This window comes from Columba livia, chromosome 12, assembly GCF_036013475.1.
Source record: "Columba livia isolate bColLiv1 breed racing homer chromosome 12, bColLiv1.pat.W.v2, whole genome shotgun sequence".
Lineage (NCBI taxonomy): Eukaryota > Metazoa > Chordata > Aves > Columbiformes > Columbidae > Columba > Columba livia.
Genome location: NC_088613.1, coordinates 21,059,004 through 21,085,281, shown reverse-complemented (window position 1 = coordinate 21,085,281; position 26,278 = coordinate 21,059,004). Strand labels below are relative to the sequence as shown.

The 26,278-nt window shown below is 53.0% G+C and overlaps 1 protein-coding gene across 2 annotated transcripts in view; it reads right to left on the bottom strand.

Annotated features, from left to right (window-relative positions):
- Positions 1-26,278, bottom strand: part of MID2 (midline 2) — a 116,117-nt gene that overhangs the window by 12,404 nt on the left and 77,435 nt on the right. For both annotated transcript variants that reach the window (XM_065028200.1, XM_065028201.1), the window contains exons 3-8: positions 22,569-22,664; positions 14,228-14,335; positions 7,978-8,126; positions 7,047-7,174; positions 5,908-6,051; positions 487-648 (exon numbers count right to left, since the gene is read on the bottom strand). In XM_065028200.1, the coding sequence (XP_064884272.1) occupies positions 487-648; positions 5,908-6,051; positions 7,047-7,174; positions 7,978-8,126; positions 14,228-14,335; positions 22,569-22,664 (787 nt within the window). The remainder of the gene's footprint in view (positions 1-486; positions 649-5,907; positions 6,052-7,046; positions 7,175-7,977; positions 8,127-14,227; positions 14,336-22,568; positions 22,665-26,278) is intronic.

Below are 26,278 nucleotides of genomic sequence, written 5' to 3'. Positions count from 1 at the left end.
TTCAGTCTCCTTATGGCTCCCCAGAATCACAACCGTCTGTGAGCATACAAGCACACAACCGGCCCCATCCACTACCACACAGACATTTCAGTCTCCTTATGGCTCCCCAGAATCACAACCGTCTGTGAGCATACAAGCACACAACCGCCCCGAGACTCCGCATGTCAGCCTGAAAAACCCCAGCGATGTAAAGCAACCAGAAAGATGGACCTTCCTGATCTCCTGAATCCCAGCTGTCCCAGGGAGCTGTAGTGACAAGCTGCCAGGTGCCCCAGGCAGTGTGTGGGGCAGCAGGAGACCATCCCTCGAGGCAGGGACACCAAGCAAGATGGGCATGTTAAATTACTTAAATAACTCAGAGGGCTCCATCACGCTGCCAGTATCTGCAGGCTCACAGGGAGCAGCTGAGCCATACCCCTGGGACTCGAGGCCAATGAAGCCGCCCTCCCACCACTCCCAAGGCATGGCGAACACCAGGGCACCTACTGTTTGTCTTCAGCCTGGCGGGTTCGCTGTTCCGGCTGCCTGCCTGGTTTATGGCCTTGACGAGGAAGATGTAGCGGGTGCCGCTCTGGAGCCCGTGGACAGTGTAGTGGTTCTGCTTGATGTTGGGGACGATCATCCAGCTGTCCATGGAGTTGTAGAGACCTGCGGTACAGGAGAGCGGGGAGAAGATTTATTCACAGAAAGGACAGAATACAAAGACCATGTGGTGCTAATACAGAGCTCACTGACCATGCATCTCTCGGGTGGATTTATTACCTGAGAGTTAAGAGTGCTTGCAGGAAAATTTCTGTAGATGGCCAACCCCAGCAACTCAAACAGCCTTTTTAATTACCACATGAAGGCAATGCCTGGTAAGGCAAAACCAGGGGTGGGGCGCTGGCACCTGAAGATGCAGCTGTGGGAAGTGATGAGGAAAAGGTGCAGAGAATAGAGGAATTCAAGCAGTGGCACCTTCCAGTCAGGGCAGACGGCATAGGCAGCAGGCGCTGCCCGGAGGACGGTGATACCCATCATCATCCTCTCTCGTTTCTTTGCTCCTGCACAACAACCTCCCTGCTGCGCCAGGGCTGCAATATGCAATGCTGGCAGCAGGGAGGGACATGTTTACACCTTTATCCTCCTCCTGCATGGTGCTCGGTGCTCCAGGGCGGGAAGCAATAATCCATGTCCAAGGGATGCTGATGCTTTGGGTCCCTGTGTAGGCTCGTCTGCAAAGCGATTCAACAAGAATTACAGCTCCCAGTGAAGGGAGCAGGATCCAATACTTGGAGAACATTCAGGAGCCTCAACTCTTTCTGGAAACAGAAAGGAATTAAGAGCCCAAAGACCCTGGAGGCACTAAGCCCTAATGCTGCAGCGGTTTGTGCTGCCAGAACTGTGGGGCCCAGCACATACTGAAAATGTAGTCTTGTACCGAAGCGGGACACCACAGTGCTGTGGGGAAGGAGAAAAGCACCGTGAGGTGCCACAGATGCTGCTGCTGCCACTGGCATGGCTGGGGTGAGAATGACCTGCACAAGTGCCTCGAGAGCCAGCACCAGGGGACAAGGATGCTGTGGGTTTTGGGAGCAACCTCAGTGCTGGCAGCAAAGGGTCAGGGGCTGCGAGCGCCCAGGACCATCTGCAGCAGCACTCAGTAGCTCTGGGCTCTCAGAACAGCGTTGGGGCAGCTACCACAACATGGGACTGTTGCTTTAAACCCGAAGAATAAGGAGGAAGCTCAGAAGCAGTAGCTGGAGGCTTCTTGGATCCAGCAGGTCTGGAGGCCAAAGTGAGAGGATAGGTGAGGAGCAGGTTGTGAACTGAGGGCTACTGGAGGGGGCTTTTTAGCCTCCTATGGCCAGCATACGTGTGCAGTGCTGGAAGGCAGGAGCCTGGAAAACGCTCCACACCTCCTCTTGTAAGGCTTACATTGGGGTGTTCGTTTATCTCCGGTGGCTTGCGCAGCTGGAGGACAAGGGCAAGTTGCAGTCATTGTCAGCCTGGATTTGATTTAAAATATATGTGGAAATGGCCTAAGGGAGCAGAGCAATGTTATTTGAAGTAGAAAATAAACCAGATGTGATACCGATTGCATCCTACACACAAACCGGCTTTCATCGGAGCCGCAGCTTTCGGCCAAGCGCTGGTAGGTGTTATCTCCCTGCAGACAAAGACCAGCTTTGGGTCCTTCATTGGAAAGGACAAGGTGGCTGAGAGACGACAGTCTGAGAATGATTTGGCCTCCCAAGCAGGTTTCTTTCCCAAAACAACCACGAAGGGGTTGGTCTTGAAGGCTGAGGGCTCTATCCTTGCCAAAGCTTAAAAAAATTCCTTTTCATTGCAACTTTCATCATCCATAAAAACGTCCAAGTCCTGCTGAGCTCTTGGCTTTAAAGAGTGTGTGCAGGGGATGGTTTCCACAGGCCATTGCGTGTTCTTTGAAAAGGCATTTCCTTTCACGGGCAGCCTGCTCGTGCCCGGCTGGGTGAGCCCTCATGCGCTGTTTCCAGTGTCTCTTCACACATGAGTTCAGCCAGGGCTCAACCGCCCTCATCACCCAGCCCCAACTGTGTTATTTCAAGTGACAATATATTATTCATTTTCTCCTCTGAGACGTTAACTGATGTTTTCTTTACTCCTATGAAGAGCTACCAAAGACGGCCAAGGCAGACACGCCTGATGTGTGTCCCTCTGGGCTTTCCTCCAGGGCTGCCCTCGCTGCTCCTCACCCTGCAGTCCCCACAGCCCCCCCATCCTAACGCCTGTGCCAAACCCAGGGAGCCCCAGGGGTGGGTACGTGACTGATTCCCAAGCCCCTCAATGCGCTGGAACAGGCTGCCCAGGGAGTCTCTTTCTCTGGAGACATCCAAAACCCACCTGGATGTGATCCTGTGTGATCTGCTCTGGATGAAGCTGCTTTAGCAGCTGGGTTGGACTGGATGATCTCCAGAGGTCCCTTCAACCCCAGCTATCCTGTGATTCTGTATGTGGAGTCCAAGCCATGTGCCCAAAACAGCATATGGGGAGAGGCAGGAGCCAGACCCTTCCCCAAGGGGCCCGGCACAGCCCCAGGGCAAGGGCACAAGTTGCAGCTGAGGAAATCTTGGTTAGATAAGGAAAAAATTCTTGTAGGGTGGGGAAGAACAAGAGTAAGGCCCCAAAATCTGGGGACTCTCCATCCCTGCAGGCTGCCAGTGCTTGAGAAGCAAGTCCTGAGCAACCTGACCGAGCTCCACGCCAGCCTGGCTGGCACAGAGTGCAAGGACCTTCAGGTGTCCCTCCCCATCTAAACAACCCAGTGACACTGGTGCAGTCAGTAGCTGCAGGGGAGATGGAGGCTGTGGACCGTCTAAGAGCAGGGCCAAAGGGGCTGCTGAGCTCTCCCAGGCTTTTGGGGAAGGAGAAAACGCTGCCGACAACATGCTGGGGGAGGAGAGAAGAGCTGAGCAGGGGAAACTTGGCTGCCGTAGCACCAGGTACTCATAACTAACCTCTGACCACAAGGAAATAAATCACCTTGTTTTCCAAAGCGAGGCCAAAGCCTGGGGATGCAAGTTTTACCAGCTTTTGAAGTCGCAAACAGTAACTTTCTCTGGCAGTTTCCTGCATATTTTAGAGTGCACTTAACAGCCTTCCTGTGCCGTGACACCGCACTTCCAGCACCGACGACTTCCTGATCGGTGAGATAAACTAACAGTGGCACAAAAATCCCACTCAGGCATTTTGTCAGCATTTCCTACAATGGTAAGTGCTACCAAGAAAAAACAGGAATAAAACTCTGTTGCTCAAGACATGTTTTCGGGATGCTACGCTGTTCCAAAGTGTTACTTCAGCAGGACGGACAAGCTGGAAACTGTATTTTTTGTTCTTCCATTACAACATCTGTATTTTTTTCTTGTATGAAACAAGCAGTTTCCCTGGACTCTCTCCTACAACCCACCCCATAAACTAACTTTCCTCCGGAATGTAAAACCCCTCCAATTTTAGGAAAAAGCCAGTGTTACAAGAAGTCGTAACAGATACATATTTCTGACACCTTGAGGGGCGTCCAAAGGAATAAATCGGTGCTGCTGAGCCTGGCAAACAGTCCTTGGCTTTATGGCTGAACTGCTCTTCTTTCTCTGCACTTCTGGGGAAACCTGAAGAATCCCATTTCCTGTGAGGACAACGAAACCAGCTTTTTATTCATTTATTTATTTTCCAAATAAACTTTTCTGCCAATGAAAAAAGAGGAAGACTACATGGCTCCCGCAGATGTGACACATCTGTCCTCGGGGAGGGGGTCACAGTTTCCCAGTTTGGCTATTTCGATCTTCAAGTTCATCGGCTCTCCCTAAAGATAAGCCATGGTGCTAAAAAGCTCAGTCCAGGTCTCTCTTGATCAATTTAGGTGTGTGGGAAGGACAGTCCACACATGCCTTTAGTTTTAATCCCCTGAAAATATCTGGCTCATTTTACCACCCAGCCTCCATCTGATCCAGGGCGTCTGATGTGCTTTGACCAGCGGATGTCAGAGCGGAACTCCAGCCCTGCTGTTGGATGCAGCATTTGAAGGGGGAGGCACAACCAGCCGGAGCCTCAGCATGGCTGCAGAGCCTGGCCCAGGACAGCTCAGCTTTGCTGGGCCCAGCGTTGTTTTGTTTGGCTGGTAGGAGCCCCCTGGGGCACAAAGCCCTCGGCTAATGGTGATGCTGACGAGCAGCCCACTGGAGCCCCCTCTTGCGGCCAGGACACCCTTGTTGGACAATTCTGTGTTTTAAAGTCCTGATCTTTGGAAGAGTGGCAGAAGGTCACTGGGAAAAAAATGATGCTTTGCCAGAGGTGCTCCACCTCACCCCAATTTTCAGTGGATCTCTCCCACCATCTCCTTGTCTCTTTGTTGCTTGTTTCCTTCACTGCTTCTATTTTCCGTCGCACTCAGGCAGCAGGAGCAGGGCCAGAGCGCATCTTTTCAAAGTCACCACCATCACAAGCTCGCTTTCTCCTGCTTGCCCTGGCTGAACACACACCACACCAGCAACCAGCCAGACACCCATTGCACGGGTGTCTCTGGATCCTTTCACCTCCCTTCCCAGACTGTGGAGCCAGCTCTTAAATGCACTGTTAAAATATCCATAATATTAAATATGCCATAACTACCATAGTTTTCATCAAATAACAAATATCCAGGAGGAAGCTTTGCATCTAAGAGGTTGCTGTCTTGACCTCGTGGTAAGACTGGGTGCAGGTTCAGCCCCATAAAACTGTTTTAAAGCTGTTCTGTTGCACCAGAAGATATCACAGCATGGAAAATATGTTGAGCACCACACAGACCATAAAGTCCAGGCTCTGCCAGAGGAGCTGGATGCTGCACTCACAACAGGTTTTTCACCATCTGACCACAGCACTTCTGCAGTGATCAGGTACCACCACAGACCCATCAGCAAGAGAACACCTTGGTCCTCCAATCCCATTCCTGCCAAGCAAATTTGTATGGATGTGGAAAAATAATTAGGTATGACATCTATTTTCAGGAAAAAATACCAGGAGACGTGCCTCAGTATCGTTACAAAGGGTATATACATCTACATCACACCTGAGTCCTGGCCCACCAAGCAGACTGTACAACCCCAGGGCACGGCATGAGATGTACAGATCTGGTGGCTGCGAGATGGATGAGACACTCTAATGCACCAAACACTTCACCAAGCCAGAGGTTGCAGACACCAAGTCCAAGGGCAAAACAATTCCACTACGGACTCCTAGCACAGGGGTCACCCATCATTTTGGTTACAGCCCTGAGTGGTGTCCTCAGAGGATCATTCATCGTGCTTTCCTCCCCTAGTTCCCGGACTTTAAACCTGCTGATTCTCCCTACGAATCTTTTTCTTGCCAAACCGGACCATGGTCCCCGAACCGAGCAGGCGCAGAGTGACTTACTGATGAAGTTGGCTTGGCCAGTGAAGATGGTGTACTGGAGCTCGTAGGAGCTGACGCTGAACTCATCCTCCGAGATCCAGTGGACGGTGATCGTGTCGTGGGAGGCTGTGCAAAGCTCCTCCCGGACGGACGGTGGGTTTGGCGCTGCAGGATATCACAGGCAATGTATTTCAGTAAGTTTGTGCTTTCTTTTCTTAATGTACCTAGGGCTTTTTTGCTCCCTTCAGGACTGAGATGAGCTGGTGCAGGGAGCAGAGTCTCTTTGCACAAACAACTGTCTTATTTTATCTGCCATTTTGTTTCCCACTTAACTAAACTTCTGGTGTGACAACACAACATCCAGGGGCCAGAGTGTTTTCAGGTGTGCCAGATGGAGGGGTTTTCGCTGCTGCCTCCATCACTCCCATCCTGACACAAGCTGAGAAGCCACTTCAAAACCCAGCTATTTTTCAGCACTGATTGTGGGACAAGTATTTCATCCCATACTTATTCCAGACACATTTGGTCTGCTGGTTTGCTGGTCTGCTTGATGATGAAGAAAATTTTGTTTGGGTGAGGAATTATGTCCTCTCTTCTCCGGAGCTTTCAGCCCCGAGTTTTCCAGCACATAGCACCATCCAGCAGCGATGGGCTGCCCCAAACACCCTGCACTGACCCGGGCCAGAGCAGCGTTCATCCTGTGCTACATGCATCCAGGCAGCACCAAGAGCCCAGCAAGTTCTCTGCTCAAAGGAGTCCACGATTTAGCACCAAGAGACCCACAAAAAGGGCAGCATAAGGGAAATGCTAAAGCGTGCAGTGCATTAGAAGTACAATAATTGGTTAATTTGCTGTTCCCTCTCTGTAATCTGCCCCCTCAGATCCTTATGGGCATCGGCCTCCCTGCTGTGTCATGTAATTTTTCACCTACTTTCTGAACTTTCCACCTGCCCTCCAGGAGAGGCTGAGTATAAACTGGAGGATGGGGACACGTCACCGTCCTGGTGACAGCACGGCCTCTGCTCTGCTGCAGCTGACCAGGCACTTTTTGTCAGTGAGAATGAGTGGCAACCTAGTTTGCTTTAAAATACACCTGCCAGCCCTCAGCTGTGGGGAAGACTTGGGGCAGCAGACGCGGGGGAGCATGCCTGGTCACTCACCGGTTAGATAATCCAGTCCCTCCAGCAACTTCTTCTCTCTGGAAAAATCTAAAGCAAAGTTTTCAAAGGCATCATTAAAATTGATATCTGGTATCAGAACTTGAGAGGATGCAGTTGCCATGGCGACCCTGAAAGAAAAGAAGAGACCATCGGTACACATCAGGGTGCACGCCACTCCCGACACCCAGCAGCAGCAAGACGGGATTAAAAGGGTGCAAGAAGCAGTGACACTACATCCTGCTGAGAAACCAGCTCACACCCACTAACCAACGCTTCTGCCCCAGCAGGGCGACCCGGTCTGGGGACAGGTTGCCTAGATTGCTCCATCCAGTGGGGTCCTAGCCCAAACTGCCCCTGAGCTGCCTTTGGATTGTTGTGGCCACCACCAGGGAACCATGTTTGCTCCCATAGTAGATGTTCAGCATCATTAGGGTGACAACCAATGATAGGACAAGGGGCAATGGATATAAACTGCAACACAGGAGGTTCCATTTAAATTTGAGAAGAAACTCGTTCCCGGTGAGGGTGGCAGAGCCTGGCCCAGGCTGCCCAGGGAGGTTGTGGAGTCTCCTTCTGTGCAGACATTCCAACCCGCCTGGACACCTTCCTGTGTAACCTCATCTGGGTGTTCCTGCTCCATGGGGGGATTGCACTGGATGAGCTTTCCAGGGCCCTTCAACCCCTGACATTCCGTGATTCTGTGATTCGGACCTGCCATGCACCCCCTGTTCTGCAAAGGATGGGACCCAGCGACACCACTGACCCCAGCATTTATCTGAGGGCAGCAGATGGGAAGGCTACAGGGGGACAGCTGGGGTGTCCCTGGGCAGGGAGCTGTGACCAGGGGACAACTCCAGTGACATCCTGTCGGTGTCCTGAGCCAAACGTACAGTAATTCTGTATCTGGAAAAGCATCTTGAGAGCAGCCCACCTCTCGGCCACGTTCCTGGCTGTCTGCAGGAACCGCGCGTGGTCATTCTCCTTCAGGATGTGCTCTGCCTGGTTGATGAGGACTGTCGAGCGCTCCAGGCACTGCCGGCAGTTAGCGACCTGCTGGGCGAGCTTCCGCAGCTTCATCACCTGCGAGAGGAGCAGAGGGAAGCCCAGGCACTCAGAAGCCAGTGTGTAACTTGAAAAGCACTGAGGAAACCCCTTCCTAAGCCAGGGGCTGCTCAGGGGAAGCAAGGAGTGGTGAAACAGCACTGAAATGTCCCCAAAGGCTCTGAGGAGCGGGACCATCAAGGTACTTTCAGCGTTAAATTTTGCTTACAGGTGGGGAAGCCCCGGGGAAAAGCCTCCATGCTGCTCTAAGGGTCCCATGTGTGGTCAAAGCAGGACAGTGATGCATCCTCTCTCCACACCCCCTGTGCAAACGCAATGCCATCCCCTGTGTGCTGGCTCGCAGATTTGTCCGGGAGAGGAGCAGTCCTGCAAAGCAGCTCAGCACAGGGCAAGGAAACCTCACACTGGCTCAGCCCCAGCAGAGCTGCTGGAAAACACCACGTTTGCAGCCGCAAATCATTTTGCAATTAAAGGTGAGGTGCTGCAGTAAGAGAGTTATCCACAACACAGAGAAGCAGGAGCTGAAAAACCAGCCCAGGCAACAGCTTGCATCCAAAAATAGGGCACGTGGCTTGAACGGGCTCTGCTTCATCCACACAAATGTCCTGCGAGTCCCACACAGCCCGCGCTGGGGGCTCAGGGCTCTGCCGAGCCCAGTGCAAGCTCAGACCTGGCCCAGCCACCATTTAAAAAGGGACATGAAGTCACTCCAGGGATAGTACCTCTGACACCTCGGTCTTTTCCCCGCAAAACTCTGTGGAGGATATTTACTGATAGCTTAAGACAGCACTGAACAAGCCACTATGGAATAAACAAAGAACAGGTTTCTCTCTTCTGTGAAGTACCAGTGCTCCGCAGCAGTGAGGGGAACAATGAAACCAGAAGAAACATTATTTCTTAGGGAAAATCTCTGTGAGTCAGGAGAATGCTGTGCCAGAGCACCAGGGAAAGCCCGATGAAACTCTCATCTCCTCCACGCATCCAGGGCAAAGCTAAAGCAAAAGCAGGCACAAACCCCAGGTCACCGCTGAAGCTGCTCATGGATTGCAATGGTCACGTTTCTGTAGGGTTTACTGAATTAAAACCTACAGCTCTGACAAGAAAGTAAGACAAGATGTAACCCGCTTCTTGCCTTCCTGTCTCTATGTGCAGCTTCTGGTCGCTCTGGGGCTCAGCCCCAAAGCATCTCCTCACCTTCCAAAGGGCAGGATGGCACCAAGCGGAGGTAAAGGGCTGGAAACCCAGGAGTGACGGGGGCTTGTCAGAGACTGGAATGCTGGAAATAGGAAGACTTGGATGTGAACCAGGAGCAAAGAAGGTCAGAGAGAAAAGGAAGGTTACATGGGAGCTGACACTGATTTCTGGGGTAGTTCTCTTGTTTAAGCTGGGTGCACAGGGGGGCCCAGGAAAGCCTGGAGCTGGAGGTAGCTGAGTTCAATATCACCCGTTTAAAACCCACTGCACGATTGCTCTGGCTGTCTGACGCCTTGCTGATGCCAGAGACAATATTTTGATTCGGGAGGAGCAGTCCTGGTCCTACATCTTCACCAGTGAAGACACAGAAGAAAGGAGGTGAATAAGCACAGTGGGAATTACATTGACAGCCAAGATGGGAGTAATTCTGTATCCAGAAAAGCATCTTGAGAGCAGCAATAAGGCATTTGCTAATGAAATATAAATTCCCATTGCCCCGTTCCTGCATGCACCTGCAGCAAAGGACCAGCAGACACCCAGGGCAGGGGAAAGCAAATTTCAGCAGATGGAGCTGGGCTGGGAGTATCTGAAGGAGTGGATTCTGAAATAATAAATCCCACTTCAGACCTCTGCTCTGCAGCCGCATCCCACACAGAGGCATCACACCAATATATCTTAAAACGAAATGAGCAGTCCTCCAGGAGCACACCTGAAACACCAACCACAGAAACACTATTTGCTCTTGCTCATTTAGCAGACACTTGCAACCAAGCATCATGCTGGACTCACCCTGCAAGAACGCAACAGCAGAGATTTATCCGTGTCCTCTCTGCTTCCCATGACCACCCACAGCTCTCCCAGCCCTCCTCCGAAGGGAACAGCCTGTTGGTTGTGCTGCTCCTCTGTGCACCTTCAGATCATTTCCTTGTTTCCTTTTGCTGAGGAGGGAGTGGGGCATGTACAAGCCTCACAAAGCCATCGTGACAGCGGCTCCTGGACCTACCCGCTCGCCGGCACTGCCCTGCAGTACATTGTCAGCCCTCCCTGTCCATGGTTTGAAAACCTGACAGGAAGAGCGGGAGCTCTCAGAGGTGATGGGACGCTGCTCAAGCTGCTCTTCGAGGAGTCAGTGCTGGCAGTGCATCCACAATTAAGCAGTGCACTAATCCACCAGCTGACAGCAGGGCCCTGCCACCCTCACATGGCACCTCTGCAGGAGCTCCAGATAGACAAGACCAAGGGTGAAAAGCCCACAGAGCACCTCAAGCCATGAAAAAGCCATGACTCTGCATCCCCTCAAGTGCCTAAGGGTTTCCATTGCACCCTGCAACGTGGCTGGGTACCAGCCCCAGAGCCCTGCGTGAGCACAGGACCTTGCACCTGACCTTGCTGAACCTCAAGAGGTTCACATGGATCCAGCCTGTCCGGGTCCCTCTGGGTGGATCCTGTCCCTCAGGTGTGTCACAGCCCTGTCCCAGCACAGAGCTGGTTCTGGGGGCCTCCTGGCCAGCAGACAACAGAGGGGAATTTGATTTTGTTTAAGTGTCTCCCAGCACAGCTGCTCTTTACCCAACGGCAGGTGTGCTGAGAGCCCCCACTCTCTGTGCACCCCACCAAAGGTTTGCAGTCACTGCTGCGGGACTTCACTGTAGCCTGAGGAGCTGTAGGTGCTTGGGGTACATCTGTTCGTGAGAAAACCCCAAAGCCCACAGTCTCAGTGGTGGGACCGCATATCCAACATCACCCTCAGGGTAGCAGAGCTGGCACCTGCCTGCACGCAAAGAGCCGACAAAGCTGGGTGGTGCTTCCCCCTCCTGATAAGCACCAGTCACCCCTAAACCCGAACTCTCCTGGCCTCTTCCCAACAAGGTTGGTCTGAAAGCATGGCTGCCTTGGGATCCTGCCCCTCTCCAAGCAGCCCCGCTGCTCTTTTCCCTCCAAGGAGAGCACCCCAGCGAGACACAGCCCATCCCAGCACCGATGCTTGGGGAGGCCGGCAGAAGCCGTGCAAAGAGCAGGGCAGTTGGGCGGCTGATGGGATAGGACATGCATGAATAAAGCCATTGATACAGCATATAAATGATGGCGTGGATCACTCCATAGCCACCGCCATTTGCTTCTCATGTCCTTCTCACTTCCCAGCACACCAGCAAGATTATTAGCAAGCATGAGGATGTTGCCTTAGACAAATGACATCTGAACAAGGGGGCTGGGCAAGTGGCACAGACCCGTGGCAGAAAGTGCAACAAGGAACATGTGCATCCAGAACCACAGGGTCTGGGGGGGATCCTCTGGGGCTGGTCGGGATCTTTGCAACCCCCCAGTGCCCCAGCACCATGACTGGGGGGTTGGATGGTGGGGCTGCCACCCCCAGGAGCACCCTGGGGACACCCGTGGGACACACATGGGGAGGGCAGGGAGCAGCAGGCCATGCCCCATGGCATGCGGTGCGGAACAGCACGGGCTGGGCTTGGCTAGCAGCGGGCAGGCACAGCTCAAAATGGGTATTTGCACAAGGAAGCGATTCTCCTGCTGAGGCTTAATGGGCTGATGGATGGTTCATTTTATGACCAGACTTGTCAGACAAAAATTATCAAACGCAGAATAAGGAAGAGAAATGAGATGATTTTTGCTTCAAGGAGGACTCAGCGAGCTCCGGAGTAGCTGTCAGACTCGGGCAGCGAGAGGCAGGACAGCCCCTGCCCCTCCTCCGCCACCCCTGACTATCTTCTCTGCCTCCTGGGTCCTTCCCCCGTATCCCCACTGTTCACCATGGGGTGCTGCCCAGGCTTACAGGCTCTCTGCAGGGGTATCCAACCCCCACCGAGCACAAACTGAGCCCTGCAAGGTACGAGCCCAGCTTGGAGCTGCACGTGGGCTCCTCAGTATCTAATCTCTGGTGGATTTCCAAAGACGCATGTGTGACCCATCCAGGATAAGCTCTTTTTAGGATTGCTGGAATAAAAGATCCCTAAAGGCTGGCATGGTTTCCTTACATCAAAGGTGTGTTCTCCAGCAGCAGGGCAGGCGGCATCCTCTGGGCACCGTTGTCTGGCATTCCTTGCTCCCACTCATGACCAAGCACAAACTTGAGGGTGCTGTTTCAGTCCTCACCTCTCACTGCCTTGCGGAGGTGCAGGAGCTCCAGCTCACAGATACCAAAGCAGCCCTGGGATGAGCAGCCCATTCTCCCGGTACCACGCTCTGGCTGGAGACAAACCTCTGCTCCAGCACTTTTGCCTCCATAGACTTCCCTGCCTGGGCCCGGTGCTGCCACTTTTTCCAACACCGTTGCACTCAGGCTGCTCCATGCATCCGCTGGGCCATTTGTCAGGAAAATCAACCCAGAACAAATGGAAAAACAAATGGCAATTAAGCAGGAAAGCAGTATTTCTTGTTCTGCAGTCGGAGCGCTTCAAAGCGCCCACCACCTCTGGTGCTTCCTTTCTTCTGTGTTTGGGGCTTTTCAAACTCTCTGATGTTTGTGGCTGGGGCTTCTCAGAAAGGCTGCTTTGCGTTGACACTTGGAAATCGCTGTTCAGAAGTGTTGAAAGCAACGTAGGAAACCTGTCCAGCCTCCCCACAGCCAGCACCAGCAGCACTGGGGGCTATGGAGGAGCATTGCCGTGCTGCAAATGCACCACATTTCCATTTCCAGCCCAATTTCAATGGCAAAGAGGCTTATTCCGGTTTCCAGGTAACTTTGGAAACCAAACCCATGCTCGTCCCCGGTACTGCTAGTACCCCTGTCCCTGCATCCATCTCCCACTGGTGCTGGTTTTGCAGCTATGTGGGCACAAGCTTGCGGCTCCTACCGTGGCAATTCATCAGCAGCTGAGCGTTACTTCTGCTGATGGCCTTGGGCACTAATCAGGGCCTCTCTCCTCTATCCAGCTGCCATTTTATAGGAAAACAACATCTTTGAGCGTTCCAGCTCCCTGCCAAGTACAGCTGAAACTGGACAGTTAGGGGGAGAGGGTGGGAAGTGAGAGGCAGACAGACAGATGGACCAGCAGAAGGCACCGTTACATAAAATATGTTCCCTGAAGTGGCTGGGATACAAGCAAGCATTTTAAAGCTCCTGCTTCTGCCGAGGGTGTCTGAGAGTCCTGCTGCTTGGCTCTCTTGCACATGCACATGGCACAACCTGCTCTCAAACCTGCAAAAGGTCTGTATCTGGGGCAATGCTGCTCCCTGGCTCAGCTATCGATACTGTGATGGCTGCAGAGCTAGACCCTAATGATATTCAAGCTCAGTAGGAAAGGCAAAGGGCTTGCACACACACGCTGTGCGCTGCCATGGGTGCCGCTCAGAGCTACAGCCAATCCATCCGGCCTCTCCCCCTCACAAAGAAACCACCAGGAAAAGCCAGAACACCTGGAACCACTGGAGGAAGGATCCAAACCCCCTCCAAAGAAAAGGATGAGACACCAGCTCACCTATGGCTACACTGCAATGCAGGCTGCATAGCCGCTTCTTTATGTGCAGTGCAGGGCTTGGATGGCCCTTCAATATCAATTCTACATTATTATATTAGCAGCACAGCATCAGAAAGCCCTGAGGAAGCTGTCTGGACTGATCCAAGCAACTGCACCAATTTTTCATGCTAATCAACATGTTTTCCTTCCTCTGGCCATGTCAAGCACACGCCTTGTCTTTGGTGGAAGAGCCTTGGGGACAGCAGCAGCAAGGGAGACCCAGACACACGCTGCTTGGGGAGATGAGGCTGTGCGCACTGATGGCTGCCCAAAGCAGTTTCTTCATGAGCAAGACAACAGACACCACTGGCAGCCCTTCTGCCTGCAGCTGGGGCAGCCCAGCATCACAGGTTGTGCCTGGAGAGGAAGGACAGACCCTGCAGCGGCCACCCCAGGGGTGCAGGAGGGAACCCTCGAACCACGGACACATGAGCCAGCCCTCCTTACCTTCGTCTCCTTGATCTTGACAGCGATGACCTGCTTGCGCTGGCGGATGATCTCCATGAGCTCATCACACTCCTCCATCAGTTTGGCCTCGTGCATGGCTGTGTTCACCTGGCCAGGGACAGCAAAAGCACACGCTATTAGGATGGACACGCTCTTCCCCAAGCCTGGCAGCCCTGCAGCTCTCCCGGCTCAGGCTGGGACAGACGCAATATATATCCCCCATGCTGGGCCCTGGCTCTGCTGGCAGCCAGGGGCTGAGCCAGGTGGGAGATAGCAGCCCTGCAACACAGAGAGAAGCCGATGGCTCAGCTGCATCCATTGCCACTGCAGCTGGAGGGAGGAAAAAGACTGGAGAAGGGTGTGGAGCCCTCCCTGTTGTACATCCAAGGATAGTGCTGGGTGGCTTGTGGGCCACACGCTGCCCCCCAGCTACTGCGCCCTTCCCCGGGAGGGGGGCAAGGGCTGAAGGGAGGTAGCGGCCTGGGAGCAGCGAGCTCCCACTGTCACTGCCGCACAGCCTGGCTCAGCTCTGCCGGGGCGCTGCACCCCACTGTCACCGCTCCACTGCTTTCCAATAAAGCTTGAGTACCACCGGACAGCGCCGACACTCAGTGCCCACCTGTACCAGCCCCACACGGGGATGCTTAGGGGTCTCCCACCTTCGTTCTCTGGGCAGGCTGTACATTCTGGGGTGCTCTGCACAAGCATGGCTACACTGCTCAGGCCGCTCTCAGCTATGGGGCAGCTGGAGGTTATCCTGCCCCAGCTGTCCTGCTTCAAGTTGAGCAGTGCAGGATTCCTGCAGGAGCAGCGAGCTCCACTGCCCTCTCCTCCTGGGCAAAACTCGCAGCTCGCTCAGAGCTCTCACAGCTCTCTCACAGATGTGTGAGACCACACCTGGAATCTTGTGTCCAGCTGTGGCCCCTCAGTTCCAGCAGGACAGGGAACTGCTGGAGAGAGTCCAGCGCAGCCACCAAGATGCTGAAGGGAGTGGAGCATCTCCCGTGTGAGGAAAGGCTGAGGGAGCTGGGGCTCTGGAGCTGGACAAGAGGGGACTGAGGGGGGACTCATTCATGGGGATCAGTATGGAAAGGGGGAGTGTCAGGAGGATGGAGCCAGGCTCTTCTGGTGACAACCAGTGACAGGACAAGGGGCAATGGGTGCAAACTGGAACACAGGAGGTTCCACTTAAATTTGAGAAGAAACTTGTTCCCGGTGAGGGTGTCAGAGCCTGGCCCAGGCTGCCCAGGGGGGTTGTGGAGTCTCCTTCTCTGCAGACATTCCAACCCGCCTGGACACCTTCCTGTGTAACCTCATCTGGGTGTTCCTGCTCCATGGGGGGATTGCACTGGATGGACTTTCCAGGTCCCTTCCAACCACTGACATTCTGGGATTCTGTGATGCACCTACTCCAAGGCAGTGCCTGTGTGCTAGTTAAAGCAAGAAGAGGTTTAAAAATGAATGAGAGCACCCTGCTTGAAAGAATGTGGCTGTGACTTCAAAGCATCTGCAAAAGCAAGAATGAAAGCAACTGCTCAGCATGGGCAGAAGGAGGGAGCGCAGGCAGAGCCCACAGGGGCTGCATGGGTACATCAGGAAACGCTGTGTGGGGTCTTAATGAAAGGGCTGAACCGCTCAAGGCAGCAACAACTAAGGAAAATCTGGGCTCATGCAGCCACCCCACCTCTGCTCTGGCCACTTGCTGTGCTGCAGCCCCAAGCTCTGCAGCACAGCACAGGGCATCAGGGAGGAAAATTTTGCCCCTTCCAGTGCTGCAGAATCCTCTCAGCAGGGCTCCAAGGCTTGCAGCACCTCCTCGGAGTGGCCTTCAGTCCCCAGGGCAGAGGAGCCAGGCAGCCACCAGGCAACCACGCCGGTGCTGCGGAGAACAGCGGGGGGCAGCGAGAAAGGCAGCAGGACACGAGGGCACACCTGTCTCATTAAAGAAGAGTAGGGAAGCCCAAGCAGGAGATCCATCAATGATTTCCTTCTTTATAAATCTCCCAAGGCCATCTATCCTTCCACACAGACATCACTGCTGTGGGTGCAGGAGCTCCTGGTGCCCGTCAGGCAGTGCCACACAGGTGCCAGGCACAATACCAGTGACCCTGGAGAGAAGGAGCCCTCCCCATGGTGCTCAGGAGCCGAGACGCAGGAGCATTTGTCCAAATTGCAGCCCCTCCAGGTAATGCCCAGCTGGTGCTGCCAGCAGGAAGGTGAAACATGCCCTTTGGGGAAATGGGATGGTGAGGATGCAGGTAGCGGGGGTCAGCAAGCTGAGGACACCGTGGGCTCTGACCCTGCCGCTCAAACGAGCAGAGCTGAGCATGGTGTCGGCCCCAGGATGCAGATACAAGCAGTGTCTTGTTTCTACAAAAAAACTGCATATGTCCTGCTTGATTTAGGCTGGTTAGTCCCTGCTGGACCCCCTTCTCGGGCTTCATTACACAGATTTTTACTTTAATTTTAAAGATCAAAGAAGGCATGCAAAAAATGCAGTGGAAACACAGGCAGAGGTTTCAGTTCCTCATCTCCAGGAAAGACCAGCAGTCTTGGAGGAATGGACAAGAAAGGGGAGCTACACTTTGCAGAAGGGGAATCGAGCCCTATCTCTTAAATTAAACAGCGTACTAGAGGACATAAATAGGTTTTCTTCATTTTGTACTCCCAAAGCTGTGTGAAACAGCGGAGAAGTCTGAAGGCAACCCAGAGTTAAACACATTTTATACAAGATCTTTTTTTAAAGATTATGCAACACTGAAGTGGGAGACTGCTGATGGTCTGCAGAGACAACCCCGCTGAGAGAAAAAGAAAAGCAGGGAATCTTCCAAATCTGCTGCAAGGGAGCAGAGGGGGGAAATCAGCCCCTGGGTTTGGAGCCTGCAGCAATCTGTGCTGGTGGCAGCGAACGTGACAGCGCTGCTCTGCAGCCCAGGCTGTTGCAGGGGATGCTGGCAGCACACGCACCCCTTGGGGCACAAGCGCAGGCAGAGGCGGCTGTCACCTGGGGTTCCCAGCACAAAGCCAGGGCTGTCTGCGAGTGTGCGCAGCCCCAGTGCTTGCTGCTGGTGGTAGCAGCGAGCCCTGGGTGTCAGGACTGCAAAACAGCAGGAGGGGAAGAGTAGGGGGGTCCTTCAGCAAGTACCATGCTCCCCCTCCAGCCTGGCACTAGTTTCCAGGTAACTGCTGCGTTTGGGGGTGAAGACTCCGCAGGTGCTATGACTGCAGGACAGCTGGGTGTGGGGGAGAGCTTTTGCACATAAGAAGGGGAAAAAAATACTTCGCCCTTCTCGATGCTTGGTGGGAGAGTATGTGCTAGATACAATACAGCCCTGCAATAAAAAGCACATGGTGTAACTCAAACCTGGAAAGAGCTCACGTTGAAGCTTGTGGAGACATGAGGAACATCATCTCAGCCTAGCGATTCAGGCAGAGACAAAGCTCTTCCTCTACAGCCGGGCAGCATGAACCCAGCTCCGAGGTGGAGCAGAGGACCCCATCCCACCCCCGTGGTGCCTCCAAAACCCTCTAGAGGTTTTTTACCAGGTAGCAAGGCAGCTGTGCCCCAGGGGATGGGCACCGGTTTGCACTGACGCTGCCATGGCACAGCGGTCACCACCTCCTGTGCAGCATCTCCTACTGTCCCCCTGATGGGGACATCAGGGTAGCACAGGGGACATTTGCAATGCCCTTCCCTGGAACGCCTCCCTCTGCACCTCAGGGTGCTGCTGGCACAGTTTCCTGGATGTGATGTGGGACTTAAATGGGCCAGGACTTGATGGGCAGAGGATGTTTGGATCACATGCAATGTCCACGAGGAGCTCCAAAGCAAGATCCCCTGCATTAAGACTCATGGAGAAGTGCATGGGGGCAGAGATATTTTCTAATTCATGCTGTAATGTGTTCTCTGAAAAGGTGCCTCTGAAGGGCAGGACTGCTTATTTAGAAACTCCTAAACCAGGGGTGTCAAACTCATTTTAATTGGGGGCCACATCAGCCTCGTGGGTGTGTTCAAAGGGCTGAATGTCCTTTTAGGACTGTATAGATGTTGGAGTAGTTACATTATACAGTCCTAAAATTACATTCGGCCCTTTGAAGGCAACTGCAAGGCTGATGTGCCCCCCCCGTGAAAATGAGTTTGACACTCCTGTCTTAAACTATGTAGAAAACAACAGCCTAGAGGTCTGATACTTCCAGAATCAGAAATAAAAACCAAATAGATTTCAATGGATCACAGGTCAGTTCATTAAGATGCTGGAGCTGGATTCAGAGGAGGAAGAGGTTTGGAAGGACATCCCATCATCCTGACGCATTCAGCTGCATCCCTGCTCCATCTCTGGTGGGGTCTTGCAGCCAAAGCCTGACAGCAGTGAGTGCTGGTGACTGTCACCAGGGCTCTGCAAGGACATTGTGGCTCCTTCTCTTCCTGCAAGACATCCATTTGCTATTCTACCATAGTGTCTCCAATCCCGCTGAGCTCTGGGGGAAGGAACAGCCCAGGAGAGACACCTTTGACAAAAGTCATTCCTATTGCAGAGCCAAAGATCCCTCTCCCCATCACAACACACCAGCAGAGAAAGAATCAGAAAAACGAAAGCAAAGCAGCAGCAGCACAGCCACACTTGGGAAGGTCAGCAGGGCTGCACAACCCAGCTGTGGCTTTTCTGCTCCTTATTCCCACATGGAAACTCAGAGCACATCTCAGCTCCTTCCTCTCGCACACTGAGCTGCATCCAACGGTGACTCGCGTCTGCTGGCAGCACCGCTGGCATGCTCAGAAAGGGGTTTCGCACTCTTCCTCAGTCCAGATCATGCGGACAGCAAAAAGGACCTTATTTAGTGAGCAAAGAACAAAATGCTGATGACACCTGCAGGGAATGCAGAGGTTGTGAAGCACCTCCCCGGCCTGAGAGCTGCTCTCTGAGGCGATGGTGAAGAACAAGCTGCAGCTGCCTGCACAAACGCATCCTGTCTGCCTCGCCACCGGCAAACGACTCCGGTCAGCCCATGCAGCGTCCCTGCTGGCAGTTTGGCCCGTGAGGCAGCTCGGGGAAGTCGCCTGGGAAACCACAGGGCTGAGGTGACCCAGGGTGAAGCAAGTAGCTGTCGTGTTCGCTCAGGCTTCAGCACACTCCTCCTGAATCCACGTCAGCAACCTCTGCAGCACTCTGGTGTTTTTAGTCTCTGGAAAGGTGCTGGTTCAAGGAACTGCTGCTTAATTTAGCAACCAAAAAATCAATAGCCTGTTAAGAAGAAACTAATTGCAACAGCCTCTCTCCATGTATCACTTTGGTAAACCAAGCTGCAAATTAATTAGCTATTAATTGGTATGTGGAGTTTGAAATAACAGTAAGGTATCAAGTGTCACCTGCCTCTCGAATGTTTTCCACGGGAGTACATCGGCTATGAACCCCTGACTCGGGAGCTGCAGCCAAAACTGGCATCAGGCTGCTGGCACCAGCTGCCCTGCGCGCTAACGCTTCCCTTGGCGATGCAAACAAAAGATGCCTGATTGCACACCAGGAACACAAAGAGTTTTATAGATCGAGTGGTCAAAGCAGCAAAGTCAGCAAAGTCCCTTTCTTTAGCAGGATTAAAGGTGATCTCCTCTCTTCCCCCAATGCTTTCTGTAATCCTCTATACAAAGCCTTTCCCACTTGCTGCTGGCTTAAACCTGAATGTTGCTATTCTACTACAGAATTCAGGGCTCGGGCAGAAGAGATCACAATCGCTGTCTCTGACAGCAGGAAGGATGCGGGGAGGCAGAGGGCATGTGTTCAGGAGGAAGGAGGGAAGTGGGGAAGAAGACTGGCTAATGCAGACTGGGGAAAGGCTGGGACCAGCCTTGTGCTACAAGGGGAAGCTGCTGTCACAGCAAGGATGGAGACAATGTCCCTGCCAGCACCAAGGGACTGGGGACGCTGCCTATGCTGCCACAGGGTGAGGTTGGCCCTGAACTGAGAATGACTTAGAGAGTTGAGGAAAACAGCGTGAACGAGCAGGGTGAGGTTGAATGAGGACCAGCGCAGGGCTGAACAGCAGCCTGCGGAGGTCTGAGGTGGGACGGCTCAAACACTACATGGGAGACCCAGGTGTGACAATTGCAGCCACCGCTCTGGGACACAGAGATGGGATTATAGCCCTGAGACAGCCAAAATAACCCTTTCCTCCCTCCTCCGATCCCTGGAAGAAGAGTAGAGCATTGTTCTGGCTGGGGAACCACACCAGTTCGAGTACTGCATCTCCAAGAAAATGTGGACAAAAAGCAGTCTGGATTGTAGAGAAACTGAGGACAGTGCTTTGAAGAAACTTGGAAAAAATCCCCATTAATGAAACCATCTCAGGGCAAAAAGAAAAACGGGAAGATGCACTGTCTGCAAGCATGTTATAGGCTGCTGGAGGGATGAGCAAAATAACTTTCCATGTGTCCACAGTGACAGGACAGGGTAGAGATTTAGAGGCTTAGACTGGAGGCACCCACAGCGGACGATCCCTTCCAGTCCCGCTTGTCTGGGACCCTCTGCTTCCACATTCACGTCATGGAGCATCTGAGCAGCTAAAGGAAGAGCTGGATGAGAGAGGCTCTCCCAGGCTTTCTGCCCTGGCTAGCAGTAAATTACACCACAAAATGGGAACATAGTGGCTGGAGGCAATCCCTGGGAGTCCTCCCTTTACAGCAAAGGTAGCAAAACACTCTCGGACTCATAGGAAAAGTAAGGCCAAAGCATCTAGGAGGAGAGAGGGACTCACATGAGCCTTCATTTCACCAGTAGGCTCATCCTCACCAGCATTGCTTTAAGTGCTTCACCATGCAAAAGACCTTGCCCCCAAAAGGCAAATCACATCTGACATTCCCTCCTCTTTATTCCCTTGGGAAGAGGAGTCCCCATCACCAGTCCTGTTCACCAGAGCCCTGCAGATGTTGGCACAGCAAACACAGCGCAGCCCTGGCTCACTGTTGGTTCATGCAGCAGCCCTGGGGTGCATCAGTGCCAGGAACAACACCCCAGCACCCCAGAGTGGGGCCTGTGCTGGAAAGCACCTGCTCCAGCCCTGCAGAGGAGAGCCCCATCTCACCCACTGTGCACCCAGATGCTCCCGGTGTGCTGCCTGTGCCTCCATCCCCCTCTGACCTCCAGGTGCCTGGAGCTCCTTGGATTCACTCATAGGACATGCACCTACTACAGCCAAAGCACATCCCATCTGAGGGCACACTCCGCCCATTAAATGCTTACAAGCAGCTGTGGAGATCTTATATTGCTTCCTTGCCAGCACCTGCAGACACCCATTGCTTCCCTCATTCTCTCTATCAGGCTGTGGAAAGGACTTTTGCTCAAGCCACCCCAGCATGGTGGGGTCCCACGCTCTCCTTACCAAGAGGAAAGGGTTAAAATATAGTTAATGCTGTACAGGCACCCTGGAGCTGAGCAGGACCCCTGCAAAGAGCTTCTACACCTGCCTGAGCAGATGCAGTTTCCATACAAGCTGCAGTTACATGACCATGACACCTTCCTTGGGCTGGCTGCAGGACGGCTGGTCCTGCTCTGCAGGCAGCCCCTGCATGCTGCTTCAACGCTGCCCTGCTTTCCTGGAGTGCTCATCACTTCGGTATCCAAGTACTTTGCAAATGTTAAGTAGTTTACTTTAGCAGCACCCCCAGACAAGAAAGAGGAGGTGTGACTAGCCCAGAGTTTCATGGGGACTTTGAAGCACAGAGGCACCATGGTCAAAAGGATTTGTTGTTTCTGGGAGCGCAGCTGGAGCTGCCCCAGCCTTTGAAGGCAGGGTGCGGGATATAGCGTGCTGAGCATCCAAACCAAACTCTCACTAATGCCTTCTGTCTGCGGATGAGGTTTTGCAGTGCTCAGCCCCAGAAGGTCCCATCTGTGCACCAAAGGAAACAGGAGCTGCTGGCAAATCCCCACCTGAGCACAAGACAGCTGCCAGAGGGTAACTCTGCTTCCCCCCTCCCTGAAAGCTGAGCTGTGTTTGCATGCTCAGTGCCAGCCGGGCTTCGACCAGCAGCACCCTCCATGCCCGTGCACAGAGCAGCCAGCCCTGCAGCCCGGGGCTCTTCCCAGTGGCTCCTGGTCATGCCACCTTCTGCTTCAGACCCCTGGGAACCATCCCCACACCCTCAATCCTTTGGGACTAAACCCTCCAAAACAACTCAGCCTCTTGCCACCCCTCAGTGTCAGTGATGCTTCCCACCACACTCAGCTCTGTTCCCAGGACCACCCCCAGGGAAATCACACAGTCCCATGCACCCCACTTCTTGAGCTGGGAGCTTCCCAGTGCACCTTCCCCAGCACCCTCCAGGTCTCTGATTGCTCTCACCAACCTCCACTTGCTGGCAGATCTGTATCAGCTTGGCCATCTGGTTTTCCAGTTCACTGTTGCGTTTAACCAGGTTGGTGAGATTCGTCTCCAGGGTTTGCTGCGAGTCCAGAAATGGGAGAGGAGAAAGAGAAGAAACAAAAGATCAGCAAAGCCGGAGGACTGTCTGCAGTCTCCCATTAGCATCTCAGACCATTTGCTGCACAACACACTGCCTGAGGGAGCAACAACCTGAATAACTTTGAGCAAAGGCTCTTCGGCTTCTTGGCAGCTCCAGCCCACTTTGGTGAGTTGTGCAAGTGCTCGGCATGAGACGGGGGAGCCACTGAGCCTAGCACTGTGGTGGCCCTGAGGAGGTCACCAGTTGGAGGGGACATTGTGTGTGTCTGTCCTTTGGAAACGGTTTCACAGATTCCCAGAATGTCAGGGGTTGAAGGGCCCTGGAAAGCTCATCCAGTGAAATCCCCCCATGGAGCAGGAACACCCAGATGAGGTTACACAGGAAGGTGTCCAGGCGGGTTGGAATGTCTGCACAGAAGGAGACTCCACAACCTCCCTGGGCAGCCTGGGCCAGGCTCTGCCACCCTCACTTTGAAGAAGTTTATTCTCATATTTAAATGGAACCTCCTGTGTTCCAGTTTGAACCCATTGCCCCTTGTCCTGTCATTGGTTGTCACCGAGAAGAGCCTGGCTCCATCCTCCTGACACTGCCCCTTTCCATATTGATCCCCAGGAATGAGTCCCCCCTCAGTCTCCTCTTGTCCAGCTCCAGAGCCCCAGCTCCCTCAGCCTTTCCTCACACGGGAGATGCTCCACTCCCTTCAGCATCTTCGTGGCTCTGCGCTTGAGAAGCTGGGGTGGATTGTGTTCCTGCAGCAAAGGTGAGTTTCTCCTGCATTCCCTGGAAAACTTTACAGGCGGGCAGAAAAACAACAGCAGTATCTAAGTTTTTCAAACCACTTGCTGCTGCTGAACCTTCTGACAAGGTGGCAGAGACTAAATGTGTTTCTACCAGAAAACAAGGCAGCATGGCTGCTTTCATCATCAGTCAGAAGGCTGTGGTCCCCACCGCTGGCTGCCCGCGGTTCCATTCCCAGCTCCCCAGCCCCACCGCCGGCGATGGCACCCGATGGCACAGGGGTCCCCAGGGAGCCCCGGCTGGCCTGGTGCCCGCAGGCTGCAGTATTCATGGAGCTGCGCAGCATCCAGTGGAGCGCGGAGAAAGAGCCCGCTTGAAAAGATCCTGATATCTATGGACACACAGTGGACTCATATTTTTTTTTTTTTATATCAATAATTTAAGTGACACTGCATTTCCATTAAAATACGTGGTTCCACTAAGAGGAAATGTTTTATAACAAAGTGCTCACTACCTGTTGCAACGCTTGTTGGAAAAATGATATCCTATTAATATTTTAAACTTCAGGGCTGGCAGAGGATCCCTGTGGTGTTTATTCCTCCTCGGCTAGAAACTGCAGCCCAAGACTTTCATCAAGACTCCAGCAGACACATAAACATGGCCTTTCTCTGCCTGCACACATAATTTGGGGGCTAGTTAGCCAAGAGAACTTGAATCGTAGTCATGAGGCACAGGCAAAGCATTCATTCCTGGAAAAACACTGGCTCCTAAAGATACCCCTAGCTCATTTGCAATCCTGCAAATTGCTAGCCAATGGTGGGTGAAGCAGAATACAGAAACAGGCTTGAAAAATGAAATAAAACCCAGGGTTCCTTCATTAAATGGAAAGTGCTTTGCACAACAACGCTGTACTGATAATGAAAAAGCCAGCTGCTAACAGTTCCTGCCGCCCTCTTTCCTTATAGCTCAATATTATTAAACATAATTTGACTAAAGCATTGAACATTTAACTTGCTAATTATCTTCCTCATCACCAACTCGGCTGCACTGAAGTCACAGCTTTGAAATTGCAGCCGATCTGCTTTAATGTTCCAGGGCTGTTGATGGAGGGGAGATGAGCTGGAGATACACTCTTTGAAGCACATAAGTAAAAAACACATTTGCAGCATCCCCAGTTTTCCAGAGGACTCCTCCCTCACCCATAAACATGCAAAACACCTGCCCCTGAGCACCCATCCCTTCGCTAAGCGCACACTGATCCTGCAGTCATGCTGGAGCAGCGGCAGTGGGTTATTCTATCAATGGTGGCTCAAACACCCCCTCTCGCTGCTCCCTGCTTTCGCCCGGCTTCCTCAGCACGGCACCTCTGCCTGCTGCAAACCTTTGAAGATGCATTTCCTTCTGTTTGATTCGCTGAAACAAAATATACTAGACGCTTTGATTACACCAGCTGGTAATTTTGTAGGTAAATATAAATTACAGCAATTATAGAGGTTGTTTTTTAATTGCGTTATAACATGCTCATAATTTCCCCAAACATTGACCTCCTGGCCTGAAACACAGAATATTTGATTTTTTCTACAATTTGGAAGTGAGAAAAAGAGAGAAAAAGGAAACAGTACCATGTCCTTGCACAAAAGTCATCGAAGGTCAGTGAGGGTTCCAGTGTAAGCTGGGGAATGACCTGTTGGAGAGCAGTGTAGGGGAAAGGGACCTGGGGGTCCTGGGGACAGCAGGGTGACCATGAGCCAGCACTGGGCCCTTGTGGCCAGGAAGCCAATGGTACCTGGGGTGGGTTAGAAGGGGGTGGTCAGTAGGTCAGAGAGGTTCTCCTGCCCCTCTGCTCTGCCCTGGGGAGACCACACCTGGAATATTGTGTCCAGTTGTGGCCCCTCAGTTCCAGCAGGACAGGGAACTGCTGGAGAGAGTCCAGCGCAGCCACCAAGATGCTGAAGGGAGTGGAGCATCTCCCGTGTGAGGAAAGGCTGAGGGAGCTGGATGAGCTTTCAAGGTGGGTGAGGGGGCTCAGCCCCGCCAGCCCGTGGAGGTGGCATGGGAGGGTTCATTTCGTTCTGCTTTATCACAGGAGCGGCTCTCCACATTTATCTTCATGCCAAGGCAGCCAACACTGGAGACTGTTTATTTTCAGTGATTTATTTAGGGCTTTTTTTGCTGCCCTTGTTCATTTATAATTGCTTTCAACAAAAGATGCAGGTCCCTGCCCTGCTCCCTCCATGTACCGCAAATACAAATCATATGTGCATCCATAAACACATGCACACGAAAGTCAAACCAGCTGCAAAATGCTTCCTGCGTGCCTGCTGGCCGGCCCAAACCTCTGGGGCTGCAAAGCAGCAGAAGGATGGGTCCCTGGATGCTGACCATCATCCGCCAGCTTCACCAGAACGATGCAGGGGAAGGCACCTGCGACAGCTGGTGGGATTTCTGGTGAGGATGCACAGCCAAGCCAAGTCTCCTGGCACAAGGAAGAATCGCTGCTGGGTGTCCTCTGCCCAATGCGGAGCGGCACAGGGACGCCAAATGCCACCAGTACCTCACCCAGGGTATCTGGGGTCTGCCACGATCGCTCCTGCGGGAGCTGGTCGGATTTTAAAATCAGACTGGTCAGATTTTAAAATCCAAGTTCTTGATGGCATCCTGCAGCTGCAATGTTGCTGGAGCTGTGGAAAACCCACACCCACGTCCCTGCTCCCAGGCAAAACACTGCTTTGCACTGAGCTTCTGCCCCAGTACCCACTGGATTCATGGGCACGAGGGGCACCAGCACAGCTCATTTCGGGAACACCACCTGGGTTAACTGCAGCCAGCTCCCAGCAGGGTCAGTCCCAACCCCA